Source organism: Emydura macquarii, unplaced genomic scaffold (genome assembly GCF_026122565.2).
Source record: "Emydura macquarii macquarii isolate MOO-44397 ecotype Brisbane River unplaced genomic scaffold, CSIRO-AGI_Emac_v2 contig_1644, whole genome shotgun sequence".
Classification (NCBI taxonomy): Eukaryota; Metazoa; Chordata; order Testudines; family Chelidae; genus Emydura; species Emydura macquarii.
The window spans coordinates 4,451,980-4,479,260 of NW_027131781.1; the positions used below are offsets into that span (position 1 = coordinate 4,451,980).

The 27,281-nt window shown below is 38.4% G+C and overlaps 1 protein-coding gene across 1 annotated transcript; it reads right to left on the reverse strand.

The window, feature by feature from the left end:
- LOC137158274 (IQ domain-containing protein H-like) lies at positions 1-27,281 on the reverse strand. The gene is made up of 9 exons (XM_067556059.1): positions 27,165-27,281; positions 26,694-26,791; positions 26,038-26,152; positions 20,032-20,151; positions 4,908-5,019; positions 3,646-3,774; positions 2,213-2,427; positions 766-1,317; positions 1-132 (listed from the first exon to the last, which is right to left on the reverse strand). The coding sequence occupies exons 2-9, from the start codon at positions 26,717-26,719 to the stop codon at positions 1-3; spliced, it is 1,401 nt and encodes a 466-aa protein (XP_067412160.1). The 5' UTR covers positions 26,720-26,791; positions 27,165-27,281.

Consider the following 27,281-nt stretch of genomic DNA (forward strand, 5'->3'; position numbering starts at 1 on the left):
TCAAGGAGTCATAATGTGGTGGGTAATAGAGGTTGCTGATAGATTTGCAGGCAAAAGTGTTATACCTAATGATGGGATATGGATAATAGTCCTCCTGGAGGTCCTGATGCGATTCCAGTTGGCTGCCAGATGCTAAAAATCAAGAAGAGCATTGATCAGTGACAGGAAGCTGTAGTGGATTCATCTAGTCAAACTTCAGCTGTTTTTCCACTGTACAGTTTAGCCAGGCATAAATTATATTAATTGATTTAATTACATACTTAAAACATCTTCCCCAATTAATTTAATTAGGTGGCTACATGAAGCTACTGGCAGGGGAAGATTAGAGGCTGCTCACTTAATTAACAGAATATGAATGAAAAAAAAAAAGAAAGCAAACATAAATGAAATTGTGAGCACTAATTAAAAGGCTGTCTACAAACTTAAATACTTTCTGACAAAGTGGTGACAGCAATGTAGACAACAGAGGGATTTTTTTTCCAGCCAATTTACTGCCACAAGGTATATATAGGGAGCTGAGGTAATGCAGTTAAAACATTGATTTTCTGACAGAACTACTAAAGTAAAAGTGAAGGGACATTTTCCATAGAAAAATTGCAACAGATTTTGCAGCTACGAAGGCTGGATCGTTGATGAAGGATGAAATATGATGCTCGGACAAGTGTATGGTTAAAGGGAAAAAAATTGAAACAGCTTATTGCGATTACTCAAGCAAGAGATGTTTAGAAAAGAAGTGCTGCCGTAGCAGCTGGCAGCACTGCACACCTTGGCCCTGATGTAAAAATTCTCCAGGTGTCTCTGACGTGATTCCTTCAGGGTCTTTTTTACACGTGCCACGTGATTATGCAAGAGCCAAGAAATGGCAATCACACCTGATGCCCACTGCTGCTTCCTGAAATGGATGTAGGCTTTTCTGGCTTGATAGCGCCTCCATGTTGCTTGGATCTTTGTGGCAGCCATTTCAGTACCACGTTGCCCTTTGTATCTCTGGCCAGCTTGATTTAAGATCCTTTTCACAGTTGTTCGGTTCTTTATCACTGAAAGAAGGTCATCTCTAGTTGGCCTCTGGTTAAGTTCAAAGTCTGATATGAGCTCCATCAACTTCTTACTCTTTATTATAGCCAATGGTACGGCATAGTCCTTGAGAAGCGTCTCAACATGTTCCAAGAAAGAAAGAATATTTCCCCAGGATAAACAATAGTGCTGCTTGAATGACAGGAAGTCTGGAGCCTTATGATCTATAATGCCATTGTAAATAGTTATATCATAATCCAAAAATGAATTCTGTAAGGGCTGAGGAGGCATCATATGTGGGCTCTGTGGAAAAAGAGCACAGCCACAGATTAAATTGCAGCTGCTTTTAAATGGCTGGTCAAGACATACTACCATTTTATCATTTACCACACAACTGTGGGAAATTATGGATCCAGAAATGTATTCCTCATATTGATTTAACATATACATGTCATAAGCACAGAAAAGTGCTTATTACCAGAAAAGTACCTTAGGTCACTCAAGACTATTAACATTTTTATAGAAGTATATTAATTGCTCATGGGAATGATGTTTGATCTTGTCATATATGAAATAAAGCTTTATGGTAACTCTGATACCGTCAACTAATCCCATAATGTGCATGATGTATCTGACAACAGCCTTACAGCATTGTTTTCTCATTCATAAGATGGAGAGAATGGAGAACATCCATTCCTATGGGACTCCCAAGGGAATGGAGAACATCCATTCCTACACACAGAGCAGGGGCAATATTCTCATCTCCCAAAGCTACTCAGCAAGACTCATCACTTCTGAATCCTATCAGACTTAAAAGACCAACCAAAACCCCAAGCCCCGATTGGTATGCAACACTATAAATTCAGGTGCATGTAAAGGGAAGGAAATGTCTTTATGCACAGATGCCAAGAACAATCATCAAACATCAAGTAATAACAGAAGTCAGTCACTTAGGCTCAAACTCTCCTATTGTTGCATGTGAGACATTCTGTTTGCCTATATGAACAAGGCAAAAATTATAGGAGAAACACTTTAGCAAACTGGCACTAGAGGACATCTTTCTATTTACTTTAGTTAGCTCTGCATTAGGCCCTAATTGCCTGATTCAGGCGGTGCAGGATCATGTCTTAAATAATCTTTAATGAAGACAATACTGAAATATCTAGCTGATAAAATCTCATCATCAGTACCTAAATACCTTTGGCTGAGGAGAAGTGCAATTTATCAACTCCAGCCCTTGAGCTGGTTGTGTCCATACTCGCTTTGATTTCTTAGCTGAAGCCATGGAGCTGCTTGATGGAGGTGGAGCAATGCTACCTTTTTTTGAGGAATAAGTGACATCAGGACCTCTCTGTGAGTCTGGAAAGATGAAGATGTCTGTGCCAGCAAAGTCCACCTTGCTACCAATCCCTCCTGTACCAATGGAACAATGCAATGCAAAGTTTTATTGCTAAAAAGAAATACCATATAATAAAAATAAAGTGCAATTTCACCAGTAGAAACTGGCCCAGAAGCTATATTACTTTGCTTTGATGTCCAAATAGGTTGCTCTTTTCAAAAGAGGTAATCAAAATATTAAGTTTTGACAAAGCCAGTAATATTTTTGGAAGGAAAGTACTAATGATATGACTTTGTCATCAAATGCTAATAAAAGCTTAACAGACTGAAAGACAATCACAAATTCGTTATCACAGATTCTGGGATCAGGTTACAGGAAACCACAGCAATTTTTAATATACGTTTTCTAAAGCCAGTGTACCAGCCAACAGTATATCCACTTTCCATGATATACTAAAGCACCTAATCAATATACTATATCACTCCTGAAATGCTTGTCACTTTTACTCCATGTGATTTCATGCCACCACCACGATAACTCATGGCCCCTTGTTTTATCTTTTGGTCCATTATGACGCCTTTCAAATCCAAAGCAACTGCTGTCTGAGCCATTCCTGTCATAGGGACCTCAGCCTTTTTACATGGATTTAAGCAGCAAGAGAATAATAGATTTGAGTAGATTCTGTATTCCACATTCAGGTCTGGTGTACTTTGGTAGCACTCCTCCATTGAGTAACACTATGATTGTCCTCCAGGTGAGATAACCGGATGCAGCTTCTTCCAGTGTCTTGGCAATGTCAACTCCCAATCAGCTAGCATAAATCACAGTTGAATTATGAGGTTTACTCACTACTAAGCACTGAGGGCCAGATTTCAAAGGTATATAGGCAGCTACAGATGCAGATAAGTGACTAGTGGGATTTTCAGGAGTGTCCTGGTGCCGAACTCCCACTGAAAACCTCTGGCACTCCAGCTTCAGAGAGCATCTGAGTATAAACTCTGGGGGAGCCTGGAGTAGGGCACAATAGTAGTGTCCCATGGTTCCCCAACTGGCAAGCTCTTTTCCAATATATCCATACATTGGATAAGCAGCCTGGATTTGGCCCCAATCAAAATCTATGGGAGTTAGGGGTCTGGATGCTTTTGAAAATCCTGGTAGACACCTATCTGCATTGTTAGATGTCTAAATATCTTTAAAAACCTGGCTCTGAGTTCACTGCCTCAGCAGCTCTCTTAAGAGGAAACAGGAGTTCAGGATTTGATTGATTAGTATTATCAACCTTTTATCCTTACCTACAACTGGCTTCTTGTGCTGTTTGTGAAATTCATGGAGAGGAGCTGCTTTGGGTAAAACAGGAGGTGACTCAAGTGTAATCTTTGCTGCTGTTGGAATTAGCCTTCGCTCAATTAGATTCAGAATACCTTGAAAATGAAAACATCACTGAACAATGTATATTTAATTTCTTGTTTTATAAAGTTACATGGAGCATCTCAGGTTACCTAAAGAAAAATGTTTCATCCTCTTAAAAGCCTTTGTAGCTATTCTTTCCCCAATCATCAAAGACAAAGTGGTGTCAATCACTAATCGTAAAGAAAGAAATTAGATGGAGATTAAAACAAACCTTTTCAATTGTTTTAATGAATTCTTCCTCAAGCCAACTGGAACTAGAGGAGAAGTGGTGTTCATTTTATGATAAATCAAAATCCAAGGAAGGCAAACTCTGCCTATAAACAGTGACATATAAATTAAATACACTGTACTGGTGCAGTATGATAAATAGGAATTATATATTTGTGAAATGGCAGGCTTGAGGTACATGCGGTAGAACTATTGAAAAGAAACACTTGTAAATTACACTGTAATTGTGGCTATGGAATTATTACAATCAATTTGATTCGTTCTCTAAATAATCCAAACGCAGCTCTAGTTACAGGGTGGGGCAACGTCAGGCCCTTTCAATTATTTTGAATAATTTTGAACAGGCATTCATCATGGCATTCTGATCTTGGTGCAATCATATAGAAAGCCTCCCTCAAACACAGATTTTTCTTTCCTGAAGCAACAAAAGTCTGTGCAAGAAGTGAATCACTGGCTTAGAGAATGCATGTGCTAAATATATCGACTTGTCCCTTCACTCACTCTTGGGAGCTCTAGGTTCAGAGACCAGCTGAGAATAAACTCTGTTGGCTTTGGGGAAGCCTGGCATAGAGTACAACAGTTGTTCCTTAAGGTTCTCTAACTGACAAGCTCTTTTCCCATATATCCATTCATGGGATAAGCAGTCTGGATTTGGCCCTTACCCTTTACTGATGATGCTTTTCAGTTCACTTATCAAAAAAATCTCAATGAACATTACAAACATTAAATAATGTTCCCATGAGGCAGATATTGTGCCAGTCTATAAAATGGAGAATCTGAGCCCAGAGATGCTAAGTAACTTGCACAAGGCAGATCCCATGAGATCTTGATTCCCAGCAGACAACGTTGCCTCCCTAGAGCTCAGTACTTCATCCTGTGGGCTTAAAAACCACATGAGTAGGCATCTATGACTGACCTTTCCTTGCATCCCTTTCTAATATAGGTAAGCGAGCATCCATTTGATGAGAGGCAGGCAAAGCCGAGAGGTTACCAACTGTCGGGCCTTTCACTATCTTCTGAGTGCATACCTAAGAACAGACAGAATGTTCCTTTAGCAAACAACATTCCTGGCTTTGCAAAGAACTCAGTTTTCTACTTGCATAAAGCTAAATAATAAATACAATTTCTGCTATGAACAGTTTCATTAAGGTTTAATAATGTAACAGTACGGGCACTGATTTTTACTGCTTATGAACATGCTGCACTATTGTCTACTGTCATTAGTGTATATAATTTAAAATAAAGTTAATTAAATCCAATCAACGTCTTGCAATTTCTGCTACACAAAGACAGTGTACTAGTTAATAAAGGAACTGCAAGGACTTTGCTCAATTTTAATGACTATATTATAAACATAGTATCTCTTGGCAGAGCAGGCTTTGAATACAGGAAACATGTACACATACCGTGTACTGGAAAGGAAAGGAAGCAGGAGTTAGTAGTTGGAAATATGTAAATAAATCCTAAGCAAATTTACTGCACAGAATATTAGTGGATTTACGGTATATGTAACTATTTGTAATCAGTGAACAGTAACTATTATAGGATGACTGACTCTGAGGTACTTTCAAGGTAAAACCTGCATCTTCTAAGTGCCAGTGTGAAGCACCATGTCACACACACATAATCCTCACATGGTAATGAGATTATAGCTATTATAATTAGTATCCCACGTATGGAGCATTGCACAGGGGAAAGAACAGATTTTATAACCTTACACAGCTGTATACACACATATACTCAATATCATCACTTAACATTTTGCCTCTCTCTTCTTCAGATATGGTACACATTTTCAGTTTCTCACTGGCTAAAGATGCATATTGATATACACTATGGGCCGGATGTTGCCATTCTGTGTGCACCAATCCCACTGAAGTAAATGAGAGTTCAGAGAGAGGATCAAATAAGCCTCTGATATTGTGCATGCGACTGTAGGCATGTACTTACTCTGTGCTATTAAACATCAAAAATATCCTGACTTGTGACCATAAAACAGATGCTTGCTCACTTCTGCACATTCAAAACTGAACAAGCAAGCTCAGAGGCCAAGATTATAACTGGCACACACAGAGAGAAAGACAACATGAGTTGGGCCTGATATCTAACCACAGATCTGACAATTATCTTCAGGATTTAACGATCACATCTTTGGTCACACGAAAAATGTCACAGCAAATAGCTGCAATGCTGAAAGAGGGAAGGAGAGAAAGAAAGTGCTTTCTAATCTGTTTTAATCTGACAATGCTTCATACAACTGTTCGAAAAATCTGCTGCAATGTTTCCGAATAGCAGATTCAATTTCTTCTTATTGGTGGAGAAGTAAAAGGCAAGCCTGACAGTTTTGAGGCGTACAACATAGTTTATCTAGATTTCCAGAAAGCCTTTGACAAAGAACCCCTGACAGGTTGCTTCTGAAGTCAAAAGTTTCTGGGATCCAAGTTAAAATGCAGCAATATATAAAGCCAAGAAAAGTGAAAGCAGAGTGCTGTGAACATTAACAGGCCGCTCTTAGGCTTGACTCATTTGTGACAAATGGCATCGATGAAGATTCCAGATACAAACTTGTTAAGTTTACCAATGACATAACTGATAGACCCATAGACTCTAAGGTCAGAAGGGAACAATATGATCATCTAGTCTGACCTCCTGCACAACTCAGGCCATAGAACCTCACCCACCCTCTCCTGTAATAAACATATAACCCAGGGGTGTCAAACATCTGGCCCGCGGGCCGGATACGGCACACCAACCTTTTTGGTCCAGCCCCTGGCGGCACCGTGCACTGTTGCGACATCTCGCTGCGCCAGGCGCTGCTGCCAGAGCATACAATGCTGCGAGATCTCACGACAGCGCGCGACGCCACCAGAGAGTACAACGCCGCGAGACATCGTGGCCGCGCGCGCTGCCAGGAGATCTGTGTAATCCCAAAAGGCGGGAGAGGGACAGTGTGGTCTTGGGGCATCGCGCAGTACTATAATTCTTAATCATTGATAGATTCTTTTAATCGTAAAATAGTAGTAGTTGTAGAAGTGAATTTACTGCAGTTTTTCGCTGATATCTAGTAAATAAAATACAATACTACATAAAAATGGTTGTGCCTAGTATTTCGATTTATAGTATGTATGGCCCACTTGAAGTACATTTAATTCAAATCTGGCCCGCCATAGCAAATGAGTTTGATACCCCTGCTCTAACCTATGAGTGAGTTATTAAAGTCCTCAAATGATGGTTTAAAGACTTTAAGGTACAGAGAATCCATCAGCAAGTAAGTCGTGCCCCATACGCAGAGGAAGGTGAAACACCCCCAGAGCCTTTGCCAATCTACCCTGCAGGAAAATTCCTTCCTGAACCCAAATATGGCGATCAGTTAAATCCGGAGCATGTGGGCAAGACTCACCAGCCAGACACCTAAGAAAGAATTCTCTGTAATAACTCAGAATCCACCCCATCTAACATCCCTTCACAGGCCATTGGCATACCTACCACGAGTAGTCAAAGATCAGTCAATTGCCAAACTAGGCTATCCCATCATACCATCCCCTCCATAAATTTATCAAGCTCAGTTTTGAAGCCAGCTAGGTTTTTTGCCCCCACTGCTCCCCTTGGAAGGCTATTCCGGAACTTCACTCCTCTGATGATTAGAAACCTGCATCTAATTTCAAGTCTAAACTTCCTGATGGCCAGTTTATATCCATTAGTTCTTGTGTCCACATTGGTGCTTAACTTAAATAATTCCTCTCCCTCCCTGGTATTTATCCCTCTGATGTATTTATAGAAAGCAATCATATCTCCCCTCAGCCTTCGTTTGGTTAGGCTAAATAAGCCAAGCTCTTTGAGTCTCCTCTCATAAGTCAGATTTTCCATTCCTGGGATCATCCTAGTAGCCCTTCTCTGCACCTGTTCCAGTTTTAATTCATCTTTCTTAAACATGGGGGACCAGAACTGCACATAGTATTCCAGATGAGGTCTCACCAGCGCCTTGTATAACGGTACTAACACCTCCCTTTTTCTACTGGAAATACTGCATCTGATGCATCCAAGGATGACATTAGCTTTTTTCAAGGCCACATCACATTGGCGGCTCATAGTCATCCAATACGCCCAGGACCTTCTCCTCCTCTGTCACTTCCAACTGATGTGTTCCCAGCTTATCACACAAACTCTTGTTATTAGTCCCTAAATGCATGACCTTGCACTTTCCACTATTAAATTTAATCCTATTTCTAATACTCCAGTTTACTAGGTCATCCAGATCTTCCTGTATGATATCCCAATCCTTCTCTGTATTGGCAATACCTCCCAACTTTGTGTAATCTACAAAAATTTTTAGCACATTCCCACTTTTTGTGCCAAGGTCAGTAATAAAGAGGTTAAATAAGATTGGTCCCAAGACTGATCCCTGAGGAACTGCACTAGTAACTTCCCTCCAGTTCTTTATCCACCTTTCAATCTTCATATTAATCCCCATCTTTTCCAATTTAACTAATAATTCCCCATGTGGAAGTGTAACAGATGCCTTACTGAAATCTAGGTAAATTAGATCCACTGCATTCCCTTTGTCTAAAAAATCTGTTATCTTCTCAGAAAAGGAGATCAGGCTGGTCTGGCATGATCTACCTTTTGTAAAGCCATGTTGTATTTTATCCCAATTACCGCTAACTTCGGTGTCCTTAACTACTTTCTTTTTCAAATTTTTTTCCAAGACCTTGCATACTACTGAGGTCAAACTAACAGGCCTGTAGTTATCCAGATCACTTTTTTTTCCCTTTCTTAAAAATAGGAACTATGTGTTAGCAATTCTCTAGTCATACAGTACAGCCCCTGAGTTTACATATGAAAGAGAGGAAAATGCTAACCACAGTGCTGCTCTACTCAGCAGGTTGAGGGCAAATGAAATGTGAATCTTGGCCTAGTGGTTGTACAATATGCTGCTACAAAAGAGACACACGTCTTCCTCCCTCCCTCCCTTTCCAGTATGCCGGGGGTCAGTGCCTACTATAACTCTCTCTGGAGCTGATTTTAGAATCGGTAAGGATGGATTCATTCAACTTTCCTTATGTCTAGACAGAAGGGTTGTAGGAGTGTGGAGCTTTTGTGAAGGATAGAAGCAAAGGGCGCAGACTCCACAAGAGAATTCAGGGACACATTTTCAGCCCACTGAATGTTCAACTAACCAAGTTACGCGTATAAATGGCTGTTCAAAGGCAAACAAAGCTTGCTTTTCACACAATTCATTTCACACATAAAACTGGAGGAAAGTGCTGAAAATCTGGTCTTCAGAATCAATTATTCTAATATTTGCAAGATCGTTATCCTGTCCTCCTTAAAACCAACTACGACCGTGAAGCCTCTGGTAAATTGCTCACTGATAATGGCTAGACAAATCACTAGAAGAGATTTCCGATGTTTTATTATAGGCAGGGCAGGTAGCACCACCTATTATTCAGGTTGCCCAACACTTTCCATTAAAAACCTTTTTTTCAGTTGCTTATATCTTTGCCAGACTTCAACCGTTTGGGTTGAAATTTTCCATGCATAGCATCTGCTTCAGGTTGAATTTTTTTGAAAAATTTCAGCCCAAATGATTCAGCCATTTCTTAGAACGAGGCTATGAAAAAAAATGCTTTGTTTTGCCCACGTTGAAAAATTTTGGTGACCTTTTCTTTGAAAAGGTCTAGTGCTCCCATATTTTGGAGAAGGAACTTGAAATTTATCCAGGAGCTGATGTTTGTTTCCGTAGTCTTTTGCTGTCCCTGAGAAAATCCACCAAAATTTGGCCAAATTATAAGCCTTTGAAAAATCAGTTTACACATGCTCAAGAGTGATTTCTTAGATTTCAGCCGCTTCATTCCCTAGAGATGCCATCCAAACTGGCATGTTCCAATCAGGGGCTAAACAGGACTTTCCCTGCAATAGTAGCTCTGGGTTAGGCATCTGAATTGAGAATGGGGAGCCTGTCTCTCCAGTGCTTTCAATGACCTCCCTGGTGGGCCCAGGTAGCATGGTGGAGGAAGCTATCTGATCTGAATGAAGTGGACAAGAGCCAGACCTGCAACGGGAGATAGGGGAGTAGATTAAGACAGGGAGCTGGATGGGAATGGTGGTGGTGAGGACAGAACTGGAGGGTGGAAAGCAGAGAGGGAAAGTGAGACTAGGAGTTCAAGGGCAGGGGCAGAGGCAGATGTATGGGCTGGGCAATGGGAGATGAGGGGAGTCTGGGACTTTAAGCCAGGGAGGTAAATGCATGGGTTGGAGCCATGGGGAAGGAGGATGGAGATTGAGATTGGTTGAGGAGATGGGGCTTAGGGAAGATTGGGGCTGGCTGAGCAAGGAGACCGGGGACAAAGCACTGGGAGACTAGAGGGAACTAGGAATGGCTGCACAAGGAGACTGGGAGCGGGAAGACTGGGTCAGGTATTCCAGAGGGGTGAGATTAGGACTTGCTGGACAAAGAATTTGGGACTGAGATCAGACGCCTGAGGAGTTGAGATGGGGACTGGCTAGGTGAGGAGAATGGGACTGGAACTAAGAGGCAGATGTGGGGAAGGGATAGGAGAGGCACAGGCTGGAGGGGAAGGGAAAGAAGAGGGTCAAACTTTTTTTGAGCACACTGCCCTCCACAGCCTGGAATGGAACCCAAGAGCCCTGAGTTTCACCATTCCTCTGCTGTCAGCAAAGGTCCATGAAATCCACTGCCTAAGTCTCTCACACACAGCCTTCCACAGTGCTGGTCCACACAGAATATGATCATGTACTACTGCTATCAGTTACTCCATTATTTCAAGCGAGAGAGCTTGAATTAAAAGTTCCAACCCTGCCGCTGAACCATGTGATGCCACATGATGGAATTTCTGTTTTTTCAGTTCACTGTTTTAAAAGCTTTGGAATACACACACACACAATTGCATCACAAGAACATTATTTAGGTAGCACAGTCAAGTACTCAAAAGATACAAAATGCCAGAATTAAGGTTGCCTGGGCAACCTGTAAAGTGGGGATAATGAGACTTCCTTCCTTTGTAAAGCACTTTTGGCTCCACCGATGAAGAGCATTACAAGAGCTAAGTGTTAATAACTGTTATTATGATTATGTGTGTGTACAGCACTTAACACAATGAGGCCCTGGTCTTGATTTGGGCACTATTGTAACACAAAATAATAATAAAAGTAATCAACGTTATAAAAAGGGATAGGCCATTTTGAAGATCTGTTTATATTTCCAACTAGGAAATGGAGAGAGATCGAAATACACCATTTATAATTTCTCCATCCTAATTCATACAATAGCATTGCCCGCAGCAGACACCAAAGAGACTGAATAGCATGCATGCTTCATTACAATAAAGATTTTTTGGGGCAGTAACAGATGCACATTTTTGGTTGCGGCTATTATGAAACATCACACTCTAAGGGAACTAGAGGTATGAATCTTTACTTCATTATATTCCAAGAGTATAGCAATGAGAAATGCAGCAAAGATTAGCTTTACACCAGCCAGGATTATAAATGGGTTGATATTGAAGAAAAGGGTTACAGCTATGCTTCCCCCTCCCACTGCCTTAAATCTTGCCAACAGTGAGTTGTTTTGTTTCCCTGCACGTGGGGACACAATAAAGTATATAGTAAAAGAATAGGATTTAATTATATAGTGGCTCTCTTTTCAGACCATTGCAATCTTGTGCTATATCTGTAAGGTAGCATTGATTTTTACTGCTGGCCAGATTTACCCTCAGTTTAAATCTGAGTAGATTTTTCATGATAGGCAGTCGTGTGCACCGTGTGTGTGTCAGTAAATGTATGGAATAAGATACAAAGGAAAGCAATTGAAACAGAGAGTATGAGTTCAAGAGAAGCCTAGATTTGTTTCTGGAGGAGGAAATTGAGGAGTGAGGCAAGGAAGCAAATAGGTGGAATTAAATTTCTGTAAACTAAAAGGCAGGTGCCAACTAACAGGGTAGATGTAACTCTCTGCATGTCAAACAGTGGGGTAATTTATGCTCTCCTTTACACTGAGCAACCCCACTGCAATGAAGTTGTTATATCGGAGCAACCTGAGTTGAATTGACCCAGAATTCTTAATCAGGAAAATTCTATCCAGCCCAGCACACCTCTTTTTAATAACCCTCTTGCTTTTCCATCACAGCCTCCCCTCACCACAAACGCATTTTATGCTCTTTGCTTCAAATGCCCTCCCCTATCCTTTATTCTGTATGACATCAATGGGGCTGGCCAGGAGTAAGTGAAAGCAGAAAGTGGCAAGTATGTTTTAAGATACTAGTTATTTTCCTTTAACTGAGTTTTGGCCAGTTTAAAAAATAATAGCTTAAAAATAATAACTATGTATAATTAATAAATAGAAAGATAGTCCATAGTGAAGAAAGGGTCCATGTGCAGTTTACTATTACTATGATTTATTATTTTTATTATTCAGTGCTGTATGATTTCATACTTCAAACAAGCTTTCAATGGAGTTTCTCCAGAGTTAAAAGGTGACTGTACCAAGTCACTGTGCCATCTAGTCCCCCAAAATTCGTATTATTTATTATTTGTATTGCAGTAGCATCCAAAATGTGCTATATGTGCCCATAAAAGTAGGCCCCATAAGAGCTTGGCTTGTTTATTAAACTGGTCTTGGGAAGTCAGGCTTTCTATAGAACAATTAGCCTCTCAACATACATCAGATGAATAGGTTAAAGAGGGAACAGATACACTGATGGTCAGAGTTGTGTGTTTTAATTACGTATGAAGGGCTAAATAACGTCTCCTATGATGTAGGTGCACTACAGAGAAAGAAGGCACAGGGAGCATGTCCCCCAGCAACCTGACGTCCAGTGCTGGGAAATGCAAATGGAAGTAGGTAGCTGGCTGGTGATACTAGAGAGGATGTTCCAGGCAAGGCCACCATCTGTCCTGCACACCTCACTGGTTGGACTGGGGAAGGGAGATCTGTAAAAGCATTGGTTACACCTGTTGTACAGGTAAGTGAGACTCATTCCCATACTCTCTGAAGGCCTGCAGAGTGTTTTCAATGGTATAATGTGCCTTATTCTTCACTACCTTGCACATTGAACAGTCATTTACAACTGTACAGAGTGTAAAACTCTACCATTCTTATTTCTCCATGTTTTACAGCCTGGTTGCACAGGTCTAAATGACCAGGCAGCAGAATCAGGCCTAATACCTGTAGGCACTTCACCTCCTCCCTCCACAACACAACTCAGGCTTAGAAGAGCTATAATTGAGCTCTAAATAGTTTAAAAGAGTTGATTAGAATTTAAGAGATGCTCCTCTGTGAGTAATATCTTCAAGTAAAGTATGTTACAAACATTATGATTCAGCAAGTATATTTTTATGGAGTCAGCAGACAGTGTGCTTTTAAAGTACAGTTTTCAGAGACTAGGAGCGAGCACTTCATTTGTAGTGCAGGCTAAGATTTGTTCTGCATAATATGCCTGGAGTGTGTTTCATAAGCACTTCAGATGAAAAAATACTTTTGTGTGTAATTAACCTGGGACACAAGAAAAACAACTCTATTAGCCTTTTAAAAGTGTGTTTCTTTTGTGGTTACAACTGTCCTGCTCTACGCAGTATTTTTCATTGCTTCATTTTAAATGGAGTATTTGTTTTAATGCAGCAAGTATTTTCCCATTTGTTCACTATTTATTTCCTTCATTACAAAATAGCCGTATTTAGGGAGAACGACAACACATACGCACCAAGGCCTCTGTAGTGACTTGATAGTTAAGGCTGCATTGAAATCTGCACCTAAGGCATGGCTCAAATTTGTCGGTTTCACACTTTAATGATTCCGAGCCAAATTCTCTACTGGTGTAAATCAACTGAGCTTAATGGAGGAATGCAAGCAGAGATTTTGGCTGTGAATTTTCTCTCCACACCTGACACAATGGGCCTGCCTTTCTACTCCATCGCACCAAATTTACACTAGTAGAGTGAAGAACAGGCCTAGTAATTCTTCAGAGGACAATTTAAATTTCCATGTAATTTTTTTTTTTAAGTTTACTAACCCCACCCGATCCTGTAATTTCCTCATTAAAAATTAATCCATCAGATTTACTATAATCACAAACACCACACATCACCCATTAACACACGTTTCCCTAAACGTTACAGAAAAACATATCTTGCAGCCACTGTTTGAAATCTGACACCATACCACTATACTAAGGCACATGCATTGTAATTTATGAAACCATAGAGATTCTATGTTAATAATCAAAACATATGTATATGCATGGCTGGTGATCAAGTGGGCCTGCTGTTCAGGAGGAGGATAGAGATACATGGGCTATGAGTGATGGAATGAAGTTAATTCAAATTCTGAAAAACCAATGACAGGGTGCTGAGTAACTTTACCTATTTCACAGGTGTTTTTATGGTTTGCACTGTTAGGATGTGGAGTCTTAAAAACTTGGCCTCTAAGTTGACAGTTTTTCTGAGTGGGTATGTATGTGCTGAGCAGTGGAGTTAGAGGGACAACACTGGAGAATAGAAGCTCTTTGTGAAGCTAGATCTAAGCCATCAGTCTCCATGGTTTTAAAAAAAAAAAAGCCATTAAGACAAACGAGCTAAATAATCGTAATTTTAAAAATTGTTTTCAAATGACCTCATTCTGCTCCTCTATTCACCATGAAGTGCCATCTGGAATCCAAACTTGCATTGACTTCACTAAAGCCATTGTAATGTGATAGTGCCCAAAAAAAGTGCAACTGTGTATAAAAATGTCACACATGAATGATTTTTCAAGAGGTTTGTCTGCTGAAATTCTGAGATGTCAGGGTTTGAAAATGATCTCAAAAATTCGAGTCTGCCATTTTTATTCCAATGTACACACTCTAGTGTAGATTATAGGTGATAAACAAGAACGTTCATGTATAAAGGGAGATATAAACTCTGTTTTAAGTAGACAGCCCAACACAACTTTAAATATGGAACTGCTAGGGCTTCTTCATAATAATACAGCAGACATTCTGAATTTCCTTTGGGTCCTCTAAAGATAGCTCTGTACTCTTTTTACCTGAAAAATCAGCACTGTTCCTTTAAACTATTATCAAAGAAATGCTAGCTGATGGCTTACTGCTAGCTTTCCCAAAATATACCTCTGTCAAAATTCTGCCATAGCAGGTGTGAAAGAGAATAGATGCAGAACTTCGGTGAATACCACATCTGTTTTTTGAAAAAGAGAACAGAAGCAGCACAGAAGGAAGTAAGAGAGATAATTGCTGGCTTGAACTACAATACATTTTACTTGTGGGCAAAGGGCCAGCTGACACCAGGCAGAATATGCAGGCCCATCTTATTGGAATTCAGGGGTGGGCCTCCATTCTTGTCCGGAGACAGCTGTAAACCAGCAGCCCATAGCATCACAATCAGGCACTGAGTTTTCTCAAGGAATGCTGATATGTACAGAAGCAGCTTCGATGGCTCCGACTGCACCCTGCCTTGCAAAATGACAGTCAATCTCCTATTCCAGATGACAAGAACTGGATAAAAACTTAAAACAAATGGTGACCTTTCAAAAGATTAATTTGTTTACCAACAAAATGTTCTCTGTTTGTCATCTGAGATGGGGGTGACCTTCACATTCCCATTTCTAGGTTGAAAGGATGCTGACTATAGTCATCTGTTAAGTTAACTCCATCTCACCAATTATACCTTTTTTTATTTTTAGTGGCAACAATTCATGTGTTTCTTGGGATGGTTTACAAATGCAACAAGCTCATTTGGAATTATTATCATGTAAAATCAATTTGTTTAAATCTAATTCTGCTACCAATGCCAAATTATGTTTGGACTGTAATTGTTGTCACATGCATGGGCTTAAAATACACGTGGGTTTTGAAGCCTTTTGTTCCTTTCTTTCTTCTGCTCATTCTTCTAATCATGTGAAATTAAAAGAATTAGCTATACTTAGCATTATTTTACAATTTTGGAAATATATATGCTTTTAGTGAGAAAGTATGTAATCAGCACCAACACACACACACACACACCGGGTGAAAGAGTGAATAATGATATGGTGACTGATACAGCTGCAATTGGAGTAAGTCAATGAAAAACAAAGAATATGATGCGACTTATAAAAACTAGAAATCATCATAGTATAAAATTATACCTCATGAATAAATTAAAAGCTTCTAAGTTTACATTACATTATATATTTATTTAGATGGAAACTGGGACCAAAGTGCCAACATAACTCTATAGCAGCACAGCAATTCTACAAAAACTGAAAGTACGGTTGTGAATCTCTTTTAGGTCACAGCAGTTAGTCAGAGTTATTTTTGCAGTAGGTTCAGATCAGCATTTTGTTTTGCTAGATGCTCCATGGGAAGTGTGTTTTCTTAATGTTTATTTCCTCATCATTTTTCATTTGTTGTCCAGAATGTATTTGGCAAATAATGTGATGCCCAAAATAACTATATTGTTTAAAATGGGACTATAATCTTTGCTTGGTTTTAGATATGTATGGAATGCTATGATAGAGGAAGAGTGCCAGTGCTGATTAGACAAACAGAAGTTGAGGCAACACAATGACCAAACTAGGGACAGGCAGTAGCTGCTCCATAGTTAAAGCTTGTACTTGGCTTTCATCATAAAAATCCAGTATCAGCTCCTGACTTGGAAATTTGACACATTTACTCTTCTTTCAGAGAACAAGGTTTCTACAGTTTGAAGAAAATTTGTCAAACTGTTTTAAAGTTTCAAGTCACTAAAAAAAATTATATCCTGATTTGAAACTGATTTGTCTAATATCTTTTGTCTCCCTTTACTTCAAAACCGGTTTGTTAATATCCCTTCAAACCTTCCAAATTGTTAACTTTCCTTGCACACTCACGTGCTGGCTACCGTTGAAGAAAATAGGTTACAATTAAGAAAAATCATGATCATTTTTTGTTGCGGACACTTTTGGTCCAAATCCAACTCCCATTTATTTTAATGGGAGTTCTTTTGCCATTGACTTAAGTGGGCGCAAGTTCCGGAACTATGTATGTACAGGCATGTTGTCCTCTATTGGCTGGTTACATCTTAAAGATAATAAGGGTTTTTCTAATTGAGGTCGTTCTGTACCTAAAGTGGTAGAGGTCGTTATTTTTAAAGCTAGAGGACCCTAGTTTCAGTCCCAGCACTGCAATTATGTATCTTATTTTAATTATGGAGCAGCAATAATAACTTGTTTCATTATAGTTAACACTTATGGATAACATTGTAACCACAATCCCACTATGGGTATGTATGTCTGCACTGTGATAAGAAATCTACGCTGCAATTTTATAGCTTCTTGAGCCCAAGTCATCTGATCTGTCCAGCCATTTATTGCAGTGTAGACATGCCCTATAAGGCCTATTTTGAAAAAAATCCATGAAAATCTTCCTGCTTTCAAACTGTTGGCATTAAGTTTCACTAGCAACTGAAACATCTTCCTAAAAAAGAAAACTCAATGAAACAAAGTACTTCCTGAGATTAAAAAACAACAAACAACAAACAACAAACACTTTTAAAAGGTTACCGGTTAAGTAGCGTTATCAAAGAATCCTGAAGATGGAAAATACCTGTTTGGTTATTCAGTCCATCTTACTGCCATATTTTTATATATAAAACCATATACCATATACATACTAACAATTACTAAGAAGCTCTATCAAATAGCTTCCCTAATTTAGATTGTTTGTAATTTAAGTCAACATTAAGATGTTTTCTCTGATCAGTACATGTTTCAGTGAAAGTGGTAAAACACATGACTCTCTGCAGCAGAATAATATTCCTCTGTGCAAGTGTTTTAGAGTGGTTTTAAAATGCTATTAGCCATGATGGTTTTTTTCTAATTAACTCTATATCACAAGGTTAGACAAATCACCTCCTAGTCTGGGCAACGGCATTCAAAAATCATTTTTATAAGTGTCAGCCCACAACTGTGCCATTCATAGATGCTGCTTATGTTGTTTAAAACCAAACACCCTAGAATGCCTTGTATGGCATAGGACTTGCTGCATGATGCATCTATTACATAAATTGAATTGTAAGAGTGCTTTGTATGAGATCATAGGGCACGTGCTTCCCTGTGGTCCATACCGCTGAATCAAAATTGTGAGAGTAATTGATCTTTGGAGTTGTAAGTTTGTGCATAATAAATATAAGAGCAACATTTGTGGAAAATACCATGTTAATGCTTATTCATTTATTTAAAAAGGACAGTGGAGAAGGTGCAGAAATTTGTGAGTCAAAATTTAGTCACACACAATTGTGCAACTTCTTTTCCAAATGTCCATTTTCATCCAGTAAGAGGGCAGGTTTAAATGTGGCCGAAGCCTTAGGTCAGTGGCGAGGTGCTTGCATCCAGCTGCTCAAAGCGGTTTTAGTTTATTTTTTTTCCTGTCTACAGAGATGGAGTAAGCAGCCTTTGGATTTGACACAACTTCCACTAAAGAATCTTCCTATTGTCCTCAACGGGAACTGGATCAAGCCCACTGAAAATGAAGTCTCAGAGCCTTTGCAGCTCAGCATGCACAGAACTATCTCGGCTAAACAGAATGCTTTGAAAACTGAATTTTTTTGATAATTTATGTTGCTCAAGTTACACAAATTAGATGGGAGGGATATGTTACTTTGAAACCATGCTCCGAGAAAACAAAGACCTAGGTAGCCATGTTGAGCCCTACCCAAATTGTTTAACAGAGCTCAGAGTCTATTGTTGATTCTTTGTATAATCAATACCTCTGCTTTCACAAGTCTATCCTTCCCAACAGAAGCAATGACATAGCTTATGACATCTTTTCTCTCTCTCCCTCTCCTCCAATATGTTTCCTCTGAAGGAAGAAAACCTGTGGAATATAGCCCCACTGCGCCTGGTCATATTATAAAAACTCAATCTCACATAAAGATACAAAGACAATATTGAAGAGAATTCTAGTCTTCCAAAACATTCCAAATAATCTATTATAATATTTCAAAGACACTGCCATCATAGTATCAAGGTGCTATAATTTATATAAATGTATCTGAGCGGGCATTTTGCACACCACAGGTAATGTATTCTTGACAACAGAAATCGCATGTGCAAAGTATGATCTTGCTATCTTTTTTCTTTTTTGGTAACAAAATTGTGAAATACAGTAAACATTTGATTTGTTGATATTTGAAAGGTCATCAGCGGAAGAGAAATGTTTTGAATGCATACCCTACCTACTATAATTTTACAGCTCTGAATTATAACTAGTTTATTAGCATCTAAAGGGATTTGATTGCAATTTATGTGAAGGAAACTATAATATTACTCTAGGAATTTTTCTAAAACGTAAGTCTATATAATTAGTTCATTGTATTTCTGGATTCTTTTTTATTTCAAACCTTAGACTTCATCAAGATATGGATTTTAAAATTCTCTGATTCCCTAGTTTAATTAAAGGAGCCTTTCTTTGTTAGTTCAGTGACACTTATCTCTGGAATTATAGTGTTTTGTTGTTAGGATTACTTTTGAAGAAATGTCAATTAAGAATATAACACCAAAGTATCAAGGACTGTATGTGCATTTTTCATAATCTTTTTTAATTCATTGTTTATTTTCAAGTTTCTGAGGGCATAATACAGAATTGATTCCTTCACAGTTCCTTAAAGGAACCGATCCAAAGTCCATTAAAACCAATGGGAGTCTTTCTATTTCCTTCAATGGGCTTTAGAGCAGGCCCAAAGTTTCATCAACCCCAAACTTGCAAAGGATTAAACTTTACTCAGACTTTAATTGGACTACTCACAGTGTGTAAAGATAAGCATGTGCTCAAGTCTTTGCATGATCAAGGCCCTGTTACTTTAAACTGAGTGCTACTGTAACTCTGTGTTTGACAGCATTGTTACCCTGTTAAAATGATTTTAGGAATACTTATGAAGTTCAAAAAAAAAAAAAAAAAAAAAAAAAAGAGAGAAAAGGGTGAGATATACTCATGTAAAACATTTCAATATGAAAGCCTAAACTAAAAATAAGGTCAATATTGATAAAAAGGACTCTGAAACAAGTTACTTACAGGAGCTGATTTTCTCTTATTAATAAGTGGCAAACTGATTCCATAGTTCTGTTTTAAAAGAACTCTATTACTGGTGTGTCCTGAGTCATACATAATTTTCACATTCATTGCAAGCTTGTGCTGAAACAAAGAAATAAAAAGAATCTATGCATACTCTCAAAATAGATTTACTACATAAACTAGAATGTTTAAAAACAAGAGTGATTGAATAATGAAAAACATTGCTCATCAATCAAATCAATCAATCAATGGGGAGAAAATTTCAAATAAATTGATTAATGTGATTCAAGAATTCATTGAACTGGACAAATTATGAAAAAATATATTTGTGATTAGTTCATTTGATGATTGACACAAAAGAGCTATTTACATAGCTCTTTACAAATAGCACAGGAGAGGGTCAAAATAGCTATTTATAAATGTCATTCCACCAGACTCTGTTGGATCTACTTATTTCACATGTCCTGTAAGTTTCAGCACTACACATCATACGTAGGTTGTATGTAATTTCCATCATTGAAGCTACAAATGGACATCTACTCTATTTTACCAAAAGGAAATATTCTGAATGAAAATAAATAAATAATCCAGTGAGGATGAAGGCACTAAAAATCCAGCCTGGGATTTACTTGTCACCATCCACAGAAAAGATGAAGCTAATGAACTCTGTATGTACTATGGCTAAACAGGTAAAGTATGCTCTCACTCTGGTCATTTGGAGGCCACTAAAGGTAAACTCCAGACGAGGCTTGCAAACACCATAAGGGATTCCAGCACTATAAAACCATACTCCGATTTAGTAAAAGGTATGCAAGAGATGCAGCAAATATCTAATACTAAGATCAGTTACAGGCACAAGCAACACTTGAATTTCTGTAGCTGAATAAAAAAATATATTGTAAATTACCATATAGAAAACAAAGAAATTTAGAGGTGAGGATTAAAATACACCCTGAAACTCACAATTGGACCAAATCTCCCCACGCTTTCCTCCCTCACAGGGAATTTTCCTATTAATTTCAATGGGTGCAAGATCAGTCCTTAACGTACTCAGTTGTACTTGGGAGTATGTAAGTATAAATAAGTTCAGTTCAGGATAGAAAGCAAGTCAGGATTTTTGGACATAAAAATCTGTTTTCTCCTTGATGATTTTCTCTCCTTAAGCAAATGCTGAAGCACTTTGCTGAATCAGGCCCATATTAACTGGATGTAGCAATATGCACTCTGATTATGGGAAGGGGTTAAATGTGCATTGCTGACATAATTTACAGTAATGGTTTCTTTCATCCATCATAGCTAAGCTTGCCAGAGATTTTTAAATTCCGGGATCATTGACCTTATGGGCCAGAACAGCTTACTTGGATCAGTTACAGCCCATTGGCTCAGTGCAGGTAGAGCATTTGCTTAATAAGTAAAGGAGAAAATAAATAATCAGTATAGTAACAAGTAAGTAACAAGAGATTTTTTTAATGTCCTGTTTCATTTGTGTGGAATGGATCCAGCTGTTTTGCACATAATAATTAGTATGGAAGGCAATCCTAAAGGATAGAAAACATGTAAAGACACTTTCCTAATAATTTCATTTTAAAATGAATCTAATGCATACAATTTTTGTAAAAAAAAACTAAAAGGAGCGCTGCATAAAGTAAAATTATCACTGTGAAAATATTTGCATTTACCATGGTGTATGTGTTTTAATTGTACTGAAAGTCAGAGCAAAACATCTGGATCACTATCAAGAGTAGTAACATCTTCCAATAGTTCCACTGAAGTAACATGGCTAAATTGCTTTGCACAGATATGGGTTTATTCACCAACTGATGAATGGAGAAACGTTCTCAGCTGGCGTAAATAGACTTATCTCCAATGAAGTCAACAGAGCTACATCAATTTACATCAGCTCTCTGTGGTCATAACTCCTGTAATCTACTTATGGGAATGGAAAAGTGCATCCTCAAGATAGCTATCTAAATATATAATGTAGTTATAGACAAGAACTTATCACTGCTATTTCTATCAAGTTAGAATAAAAGGTTTTAAGGGGATGTCAATTTTTGAAAAACAAATAAATTTGGATGCAAGTTTAAGAGATCATTTTGCAGGTATCTTAAAACTATTAATAAAAGATTTCAATTTGTTTAATTTATTGAAGAACTAAACATGTTTGAATTTATCTGACCTTTATATCCTCTTCTTTTGAAAGTAATTACAAGCAAACATATCAAACGTGACTGTCAGACTTCGGTTTGCAAAAACAAAAGTTATTATCCACACCAACTACTCTTTTACTTAGATGGCTGTACAGAGGCAGAAAGTTCATTTTTCACCTGAACCATGATTTGGGGGTAGTTATTTTATTACCACATCATACTGCTATACAAGAAGGAAACTGCTTGTGCTATTAAACAAGGGTTGGAAAGAAAGATACAATGGTTTCTTTCTGAAGACGGTCTCAATTAAAAACAAGAGACAACTCACAGTGTAAACTCCCCAGTCACAGGCTGACAGTAAAATGATAAATCTCCCAGTGGCAAATTCCACACAGGATAATGAGAAATGAAATGCTCAATAAAGAGAGCCGATGAAAGCTACATTATAAATGTAAATGTACTGTTGGGAATAATCCTACGTTTGCAGGGAGATAGACTGGATAACTTCTATCACCTCTATCTCCAGCTTCTATTATCATGGTGCAGAACAAAAAGGGGATATATGATGGGCAGAACAACTAGCATGTTACACAAGTACAATGAGCAAATAACCTAGTGGCAAACCCTACAAATGTACTGCCAATAGGGAAAAGATGGGGCATCCCACCTGGTGTCACTGGCTCTGGTCAGGATAACTGGGAAGTACCTTACAGGCCCCCGTACTAACAGATAGATAGAAAATGACAAGCAAGAGCAGCGTAGATGTGTCTGCACGCCCATCAAGCTGTGGATCAGCTGTGAATGGCCTCCATGCTACTGGAGGTTCTGTGTATTTCTCCCTTCTACACACTGGTTCACCATCCACAGAACTATCTCGTTTGTACATTACAATCCAGGGGAATAATTCAAGTCTCAGTCTATTTCAGTACAAATGTCACTTCATACATGTCCCATATGGAGGGCCAATAAATCCTTTCCAGTACATAAGGCCTATTTTGAGGACTTAAATGGCACATGGCCCAGTGTTCAGGGATGAACTTCACCCTGCAAGCTGACTATACCATACTAGTCTTTGAAACAAAAATATATATTGGTCCAGTTTGAACCAATTCTCATTCCTAACAATAGGCAGTTTGCACCTAGTTGACAGTACTAGAGAGTCTATTTTCTTCATTTACCTTTATAACTCCCATTGTTACTAAGGAGAAAACAGGGAACCCCCATTACATCTTTAGGATGCCACAAGTAAAACAATTTTTGGGAAAAAAAACCCAAACAGATATGTTCAGGTCTTTTCAACCCAGCATATTTTCTAAATAAGCGTGAACTGAACTACTCAGCTACACAGACACTAAAGTCTTCTCTACCATTGTTGTACAGGGGATTTAAGAGACAACCGCAATTAATCCTAGTGGGAGATGTGTACATAAGTCTCTCTTCACAGGAAGAACAAACCCAATTACAACAAGCAAGAACTAAAATGGTGACAATGCATCCTGATTTTCCATATTATCTGGGCTAGCACAATCTCATCCTGCTGTTGCGGATTCAGAAATACCGTACCTGTGTGTAAATAATAATTTCAAGAGTATACTAGCACATCTGTGGCCAGACTATTTGGCATATGGCAAGAATTCTAACAATCTGTATGTGAAAATATAGCCTATGTTAATTTGATTACAATCTTGTTTTCTGCTAACTACTGCAAGCACAACTTATGCTCCATATCTACTATCACACCGTCTGCTACTGACCGCAAACCATATAATGCTATATGAACTATTTCTTTCATTCAGAATCTACAATATGTTTGAAACTTGATTCCACTAAGCAACAGGTTAAATAAACTAGGCCTGTAGATGCTTAAGTACCCTCAACAACGGATAACTCTTCACCTTGCATTGTTTTTAATGTGGAAAAAGAGTTTATAGTTGCAACTGGGGATTACCTACCTTAAAAGACAGAAAGTGGGGAATTATAGGTGGTAATTTCCCAGCTGGATTTTACAACTATTTAATAATAAAAGCTTTTATGTTAGCATGCCATGCATGTAGAACAGCTGGCAAAACAGCACTGCTTGTCATTTACTTTATAATGGGAAATTAGGGCTATCTTGTGTGTCCACGGATATGCATTTTTAAGCAGATGTCATAGATATCAGAAATGGAAGGACAATGGGGCTCCAACGCCTCCCAAGGGAAAGTCAGGGAGGGCGTAGTGTGTGTCCTGCTCTAAGTTAAGTTCATCCGTGCATGTAATAGTTGAAAGACCGTGGATTATACTCCGATTATACACTAGTGGGCCTTTGATAATTTTTCCATGACACAAGTATCTTCATACAGCAGAGTGTTGGAACCTTTTTTGGAAACTGTATTTTGTTTCCAAAAAGATTCTAAAAAGCATTTTCTGCATCAGCACTTTTCTCCATTCCAAATTGCATGGTCTTGTGGGTGTTCTGTTTCTATCCTTTAGTGCAGACAGACATATTAAACTAATGTTAAGGTTGTATCTCAAAAAACAAAGAAACTAGGAGAATTAAAGTTCAGTTGTAATCTGTATAATCCCTCTTTAAACAGGGCCTCATGGAGTTCCATATTCATGGTCTCGAAGATTTCTAGATCAAATTTTCTCAATTTACAGTGACAAGGGAAATTTTAGTCTTAATTTCTACACTGATTTTCTGCAAAGGGATCCAGCAGTATGAAATCTGAATGGCTGATCCTTGTTTCATTGCTGCAAGAAGCCCCGTTCCCTACTTTGTTGTTAGGGTTCTGGCACCCAACAGAGTTTCTCCCTACCAACAGCCTGCTCTCTCAGCCCATTCGACGCTTCCCTAACTTGAAAAATTAATTCAAAATAAGCCTGAGAACTCTGAATTATACCAGATAACTAGGAAGCAAGCCAAAGGATGCTATTCAGCCAACCCATGCTGACTAGAGCCAGTCAAAAAAACTTTAAAATTAGTGAAAATTTCAGAGGCTTTATTCTGATAAATCTAACTTCTTTTGTTTTCAAAACTCTTTTTTTTTTTTAAATTACCACTATGTGACTAAACTGACCAATCAAAATTGACAACTCAGAATGAAACAAAAATGTTAATTAAAAGATTTTCAAAAACCATTACTTTTGGGAAAAAAATCAAAATGCTTTTGTAAAAATTCTGCTTGCAAAAAACAGCCATATGTCAGATTTCCAGAGGGAGAGCGGACTTTTCTGCAGAGGTAATCACCATATATACGCATAGAAGAGTTCCCCAGGGCTTGTGGCATCTCTTAAGTAAAAAGGGCACCACTTTAGGCCCCAATCCTCCAAACACTTACACATATGCTTAACATTGATGCCATTGATTTCAAAGAGACTACTCAGAGTAATAAAGTTAAGCACATGCGTAAGTGTTTGGAGGATTGAAGACTTAGAGCAGAACAAGCAGCTGACTTGTTTCAGGATTCCATAAGAATATCTCTGATGTCACTATGGAAAGAAAAAAAGGAAGGCATTTTCTTGGACTTCAACAGCCTCGTTTTAGAGGCTTCCCTGAGGGTTTTGATGTCCTCTTCGGCCAAGACCTTGCCTTGCTCTGAAGCCAGGAGAAGGGCCTCCCATCTCTGAGGAGTGCTCATTCTTTTGAGAATTTTCTAAAACCCTGAGCCACCAAATGGCCACACTAGCCTAAAGTGAATCTGTTTGGCGTTTGGAACAAGAGGGCTAGGAGAACATAAATTACATGAATTATTGCTAAGCAATTTCATATATTTAACTGACTCAGACCCAAGGCATTCTTGATAAGCTTTTTGACCCTAGCCTACAACATTTACTTAGGGTCTATATGTCCAAGTAGTAATATGTTATTTCAGACCTGTGAACCCAGAGAAATATGTGGCTCTGATCTGCCGTACGGCTGAGCACTCAGAGGTTTAACAGGCACCCGTGGAAAAATAAACTGCTTCTGAGGAGCACCAAGAGGAAGCCTCCTAGTTTGGAAAGAAAGAGAAATAATGAAAGTGACAAGACTTGTTTTGGTTTTACCTATAAATCTTGTACTGCCTCTATCTGGTTGGCTACTGTAGTTTTACTAAAATTCATGAATATCCGAAACACCAAAAATAGTAGTTACACAAGTTAGCAGAAAAGCTTGATATACCTATGTGGAACTGCATTTTGTTTTTATATTGTTCTTCAACATTTTATATAATACAGAAGAGCAATCCATGAATTAATACCATTTTAACAATGCAAGGTATTTCTCAAGGCATGTGATTCTGGAATTAGAAGACAGCACTCATCTATTAACCTTGTCCAGAGTAAGTATTTCAACTGATGGCTTAAATACTCAGCTGCTTCAATTCCCTTTAGAGGAGTCTGTATTATAAATTTTTTTTCCTGTCTTCTTCCATTGGTAGGAATATATAAAGTTCACTCTTAAGGGCTGCCCCATTTGAATGCAAAAGTTAACTTTTTACAGTATTTACTTGCATTAGTTTCCACAATAAAAATGAAAATGGTTTTACTTGCCATTTGGGGAGCTCTTCTGAATACATTTCTTTTTCATCAGTATAGGGGATAGTCAACACACTTCTATTTATAGCATTTAAATAATTCTCAGCATTTTTCTGTTAGAGAAAAAAGTCAAGTTTAGATTATTACAGGGGAGTTAGGGACACTCAGCCTATTCACTTAGCTCAATTAACTTAACATTCTAGTTCTACTAATTACTTGAAAAGGAATGATAGGCTGGACATTTGGGGGTGATTATAGCACATCTTGGGTAACTTCATAAACCACAAGGTCAGTTGACTTTGACCACCCAAAAAGTGCAATTATGGCTCTGAAATACAATGCTTGGTGCATCCTATTGTTTGCTATTCAGAAATGGAATACAGACAGAGGCAACTATTTAGACCCATGTATTTACAATGAATTACTGACACGGATTTCACTACCGGCAAGCTCTTCCGATTCTGTTTTAGCAATGGCTCTACTTACCCTCAGCCCATTTTCAGTTCTTTCAATGGCTGTTTCAAGAACGCAAACATCCACACCCTTTCCATTTTGTTCAAGGTTGATGCTTGTCAGTTTGTCCTTAAGCTGGTGAAGGTCTTC

Bases quoted from the DNA above. Each gene is read 5' to 3' on its own strand.
- LOC137158274 (XM_067556059.1), bottom strand. From the start codon at position 26,719: ATGTATTCAGAAGAGCTCCCCAAATG. The intron at 26,153-26,693 runs GCAAGTAAAACC...TTTCCAAACTAG, and splicing joins TCAGAAGAGCTCCCCAAATG to GAGGCTTCCTCTTGGTGCTC. The intron at 5,020-20,031 runs GTAAGTAACTTG...GTCTGTTCTTAG, and splicing joins ATAAGAGAAAATCAGCTCCT to GTATGCACTCAGAAGATAGT.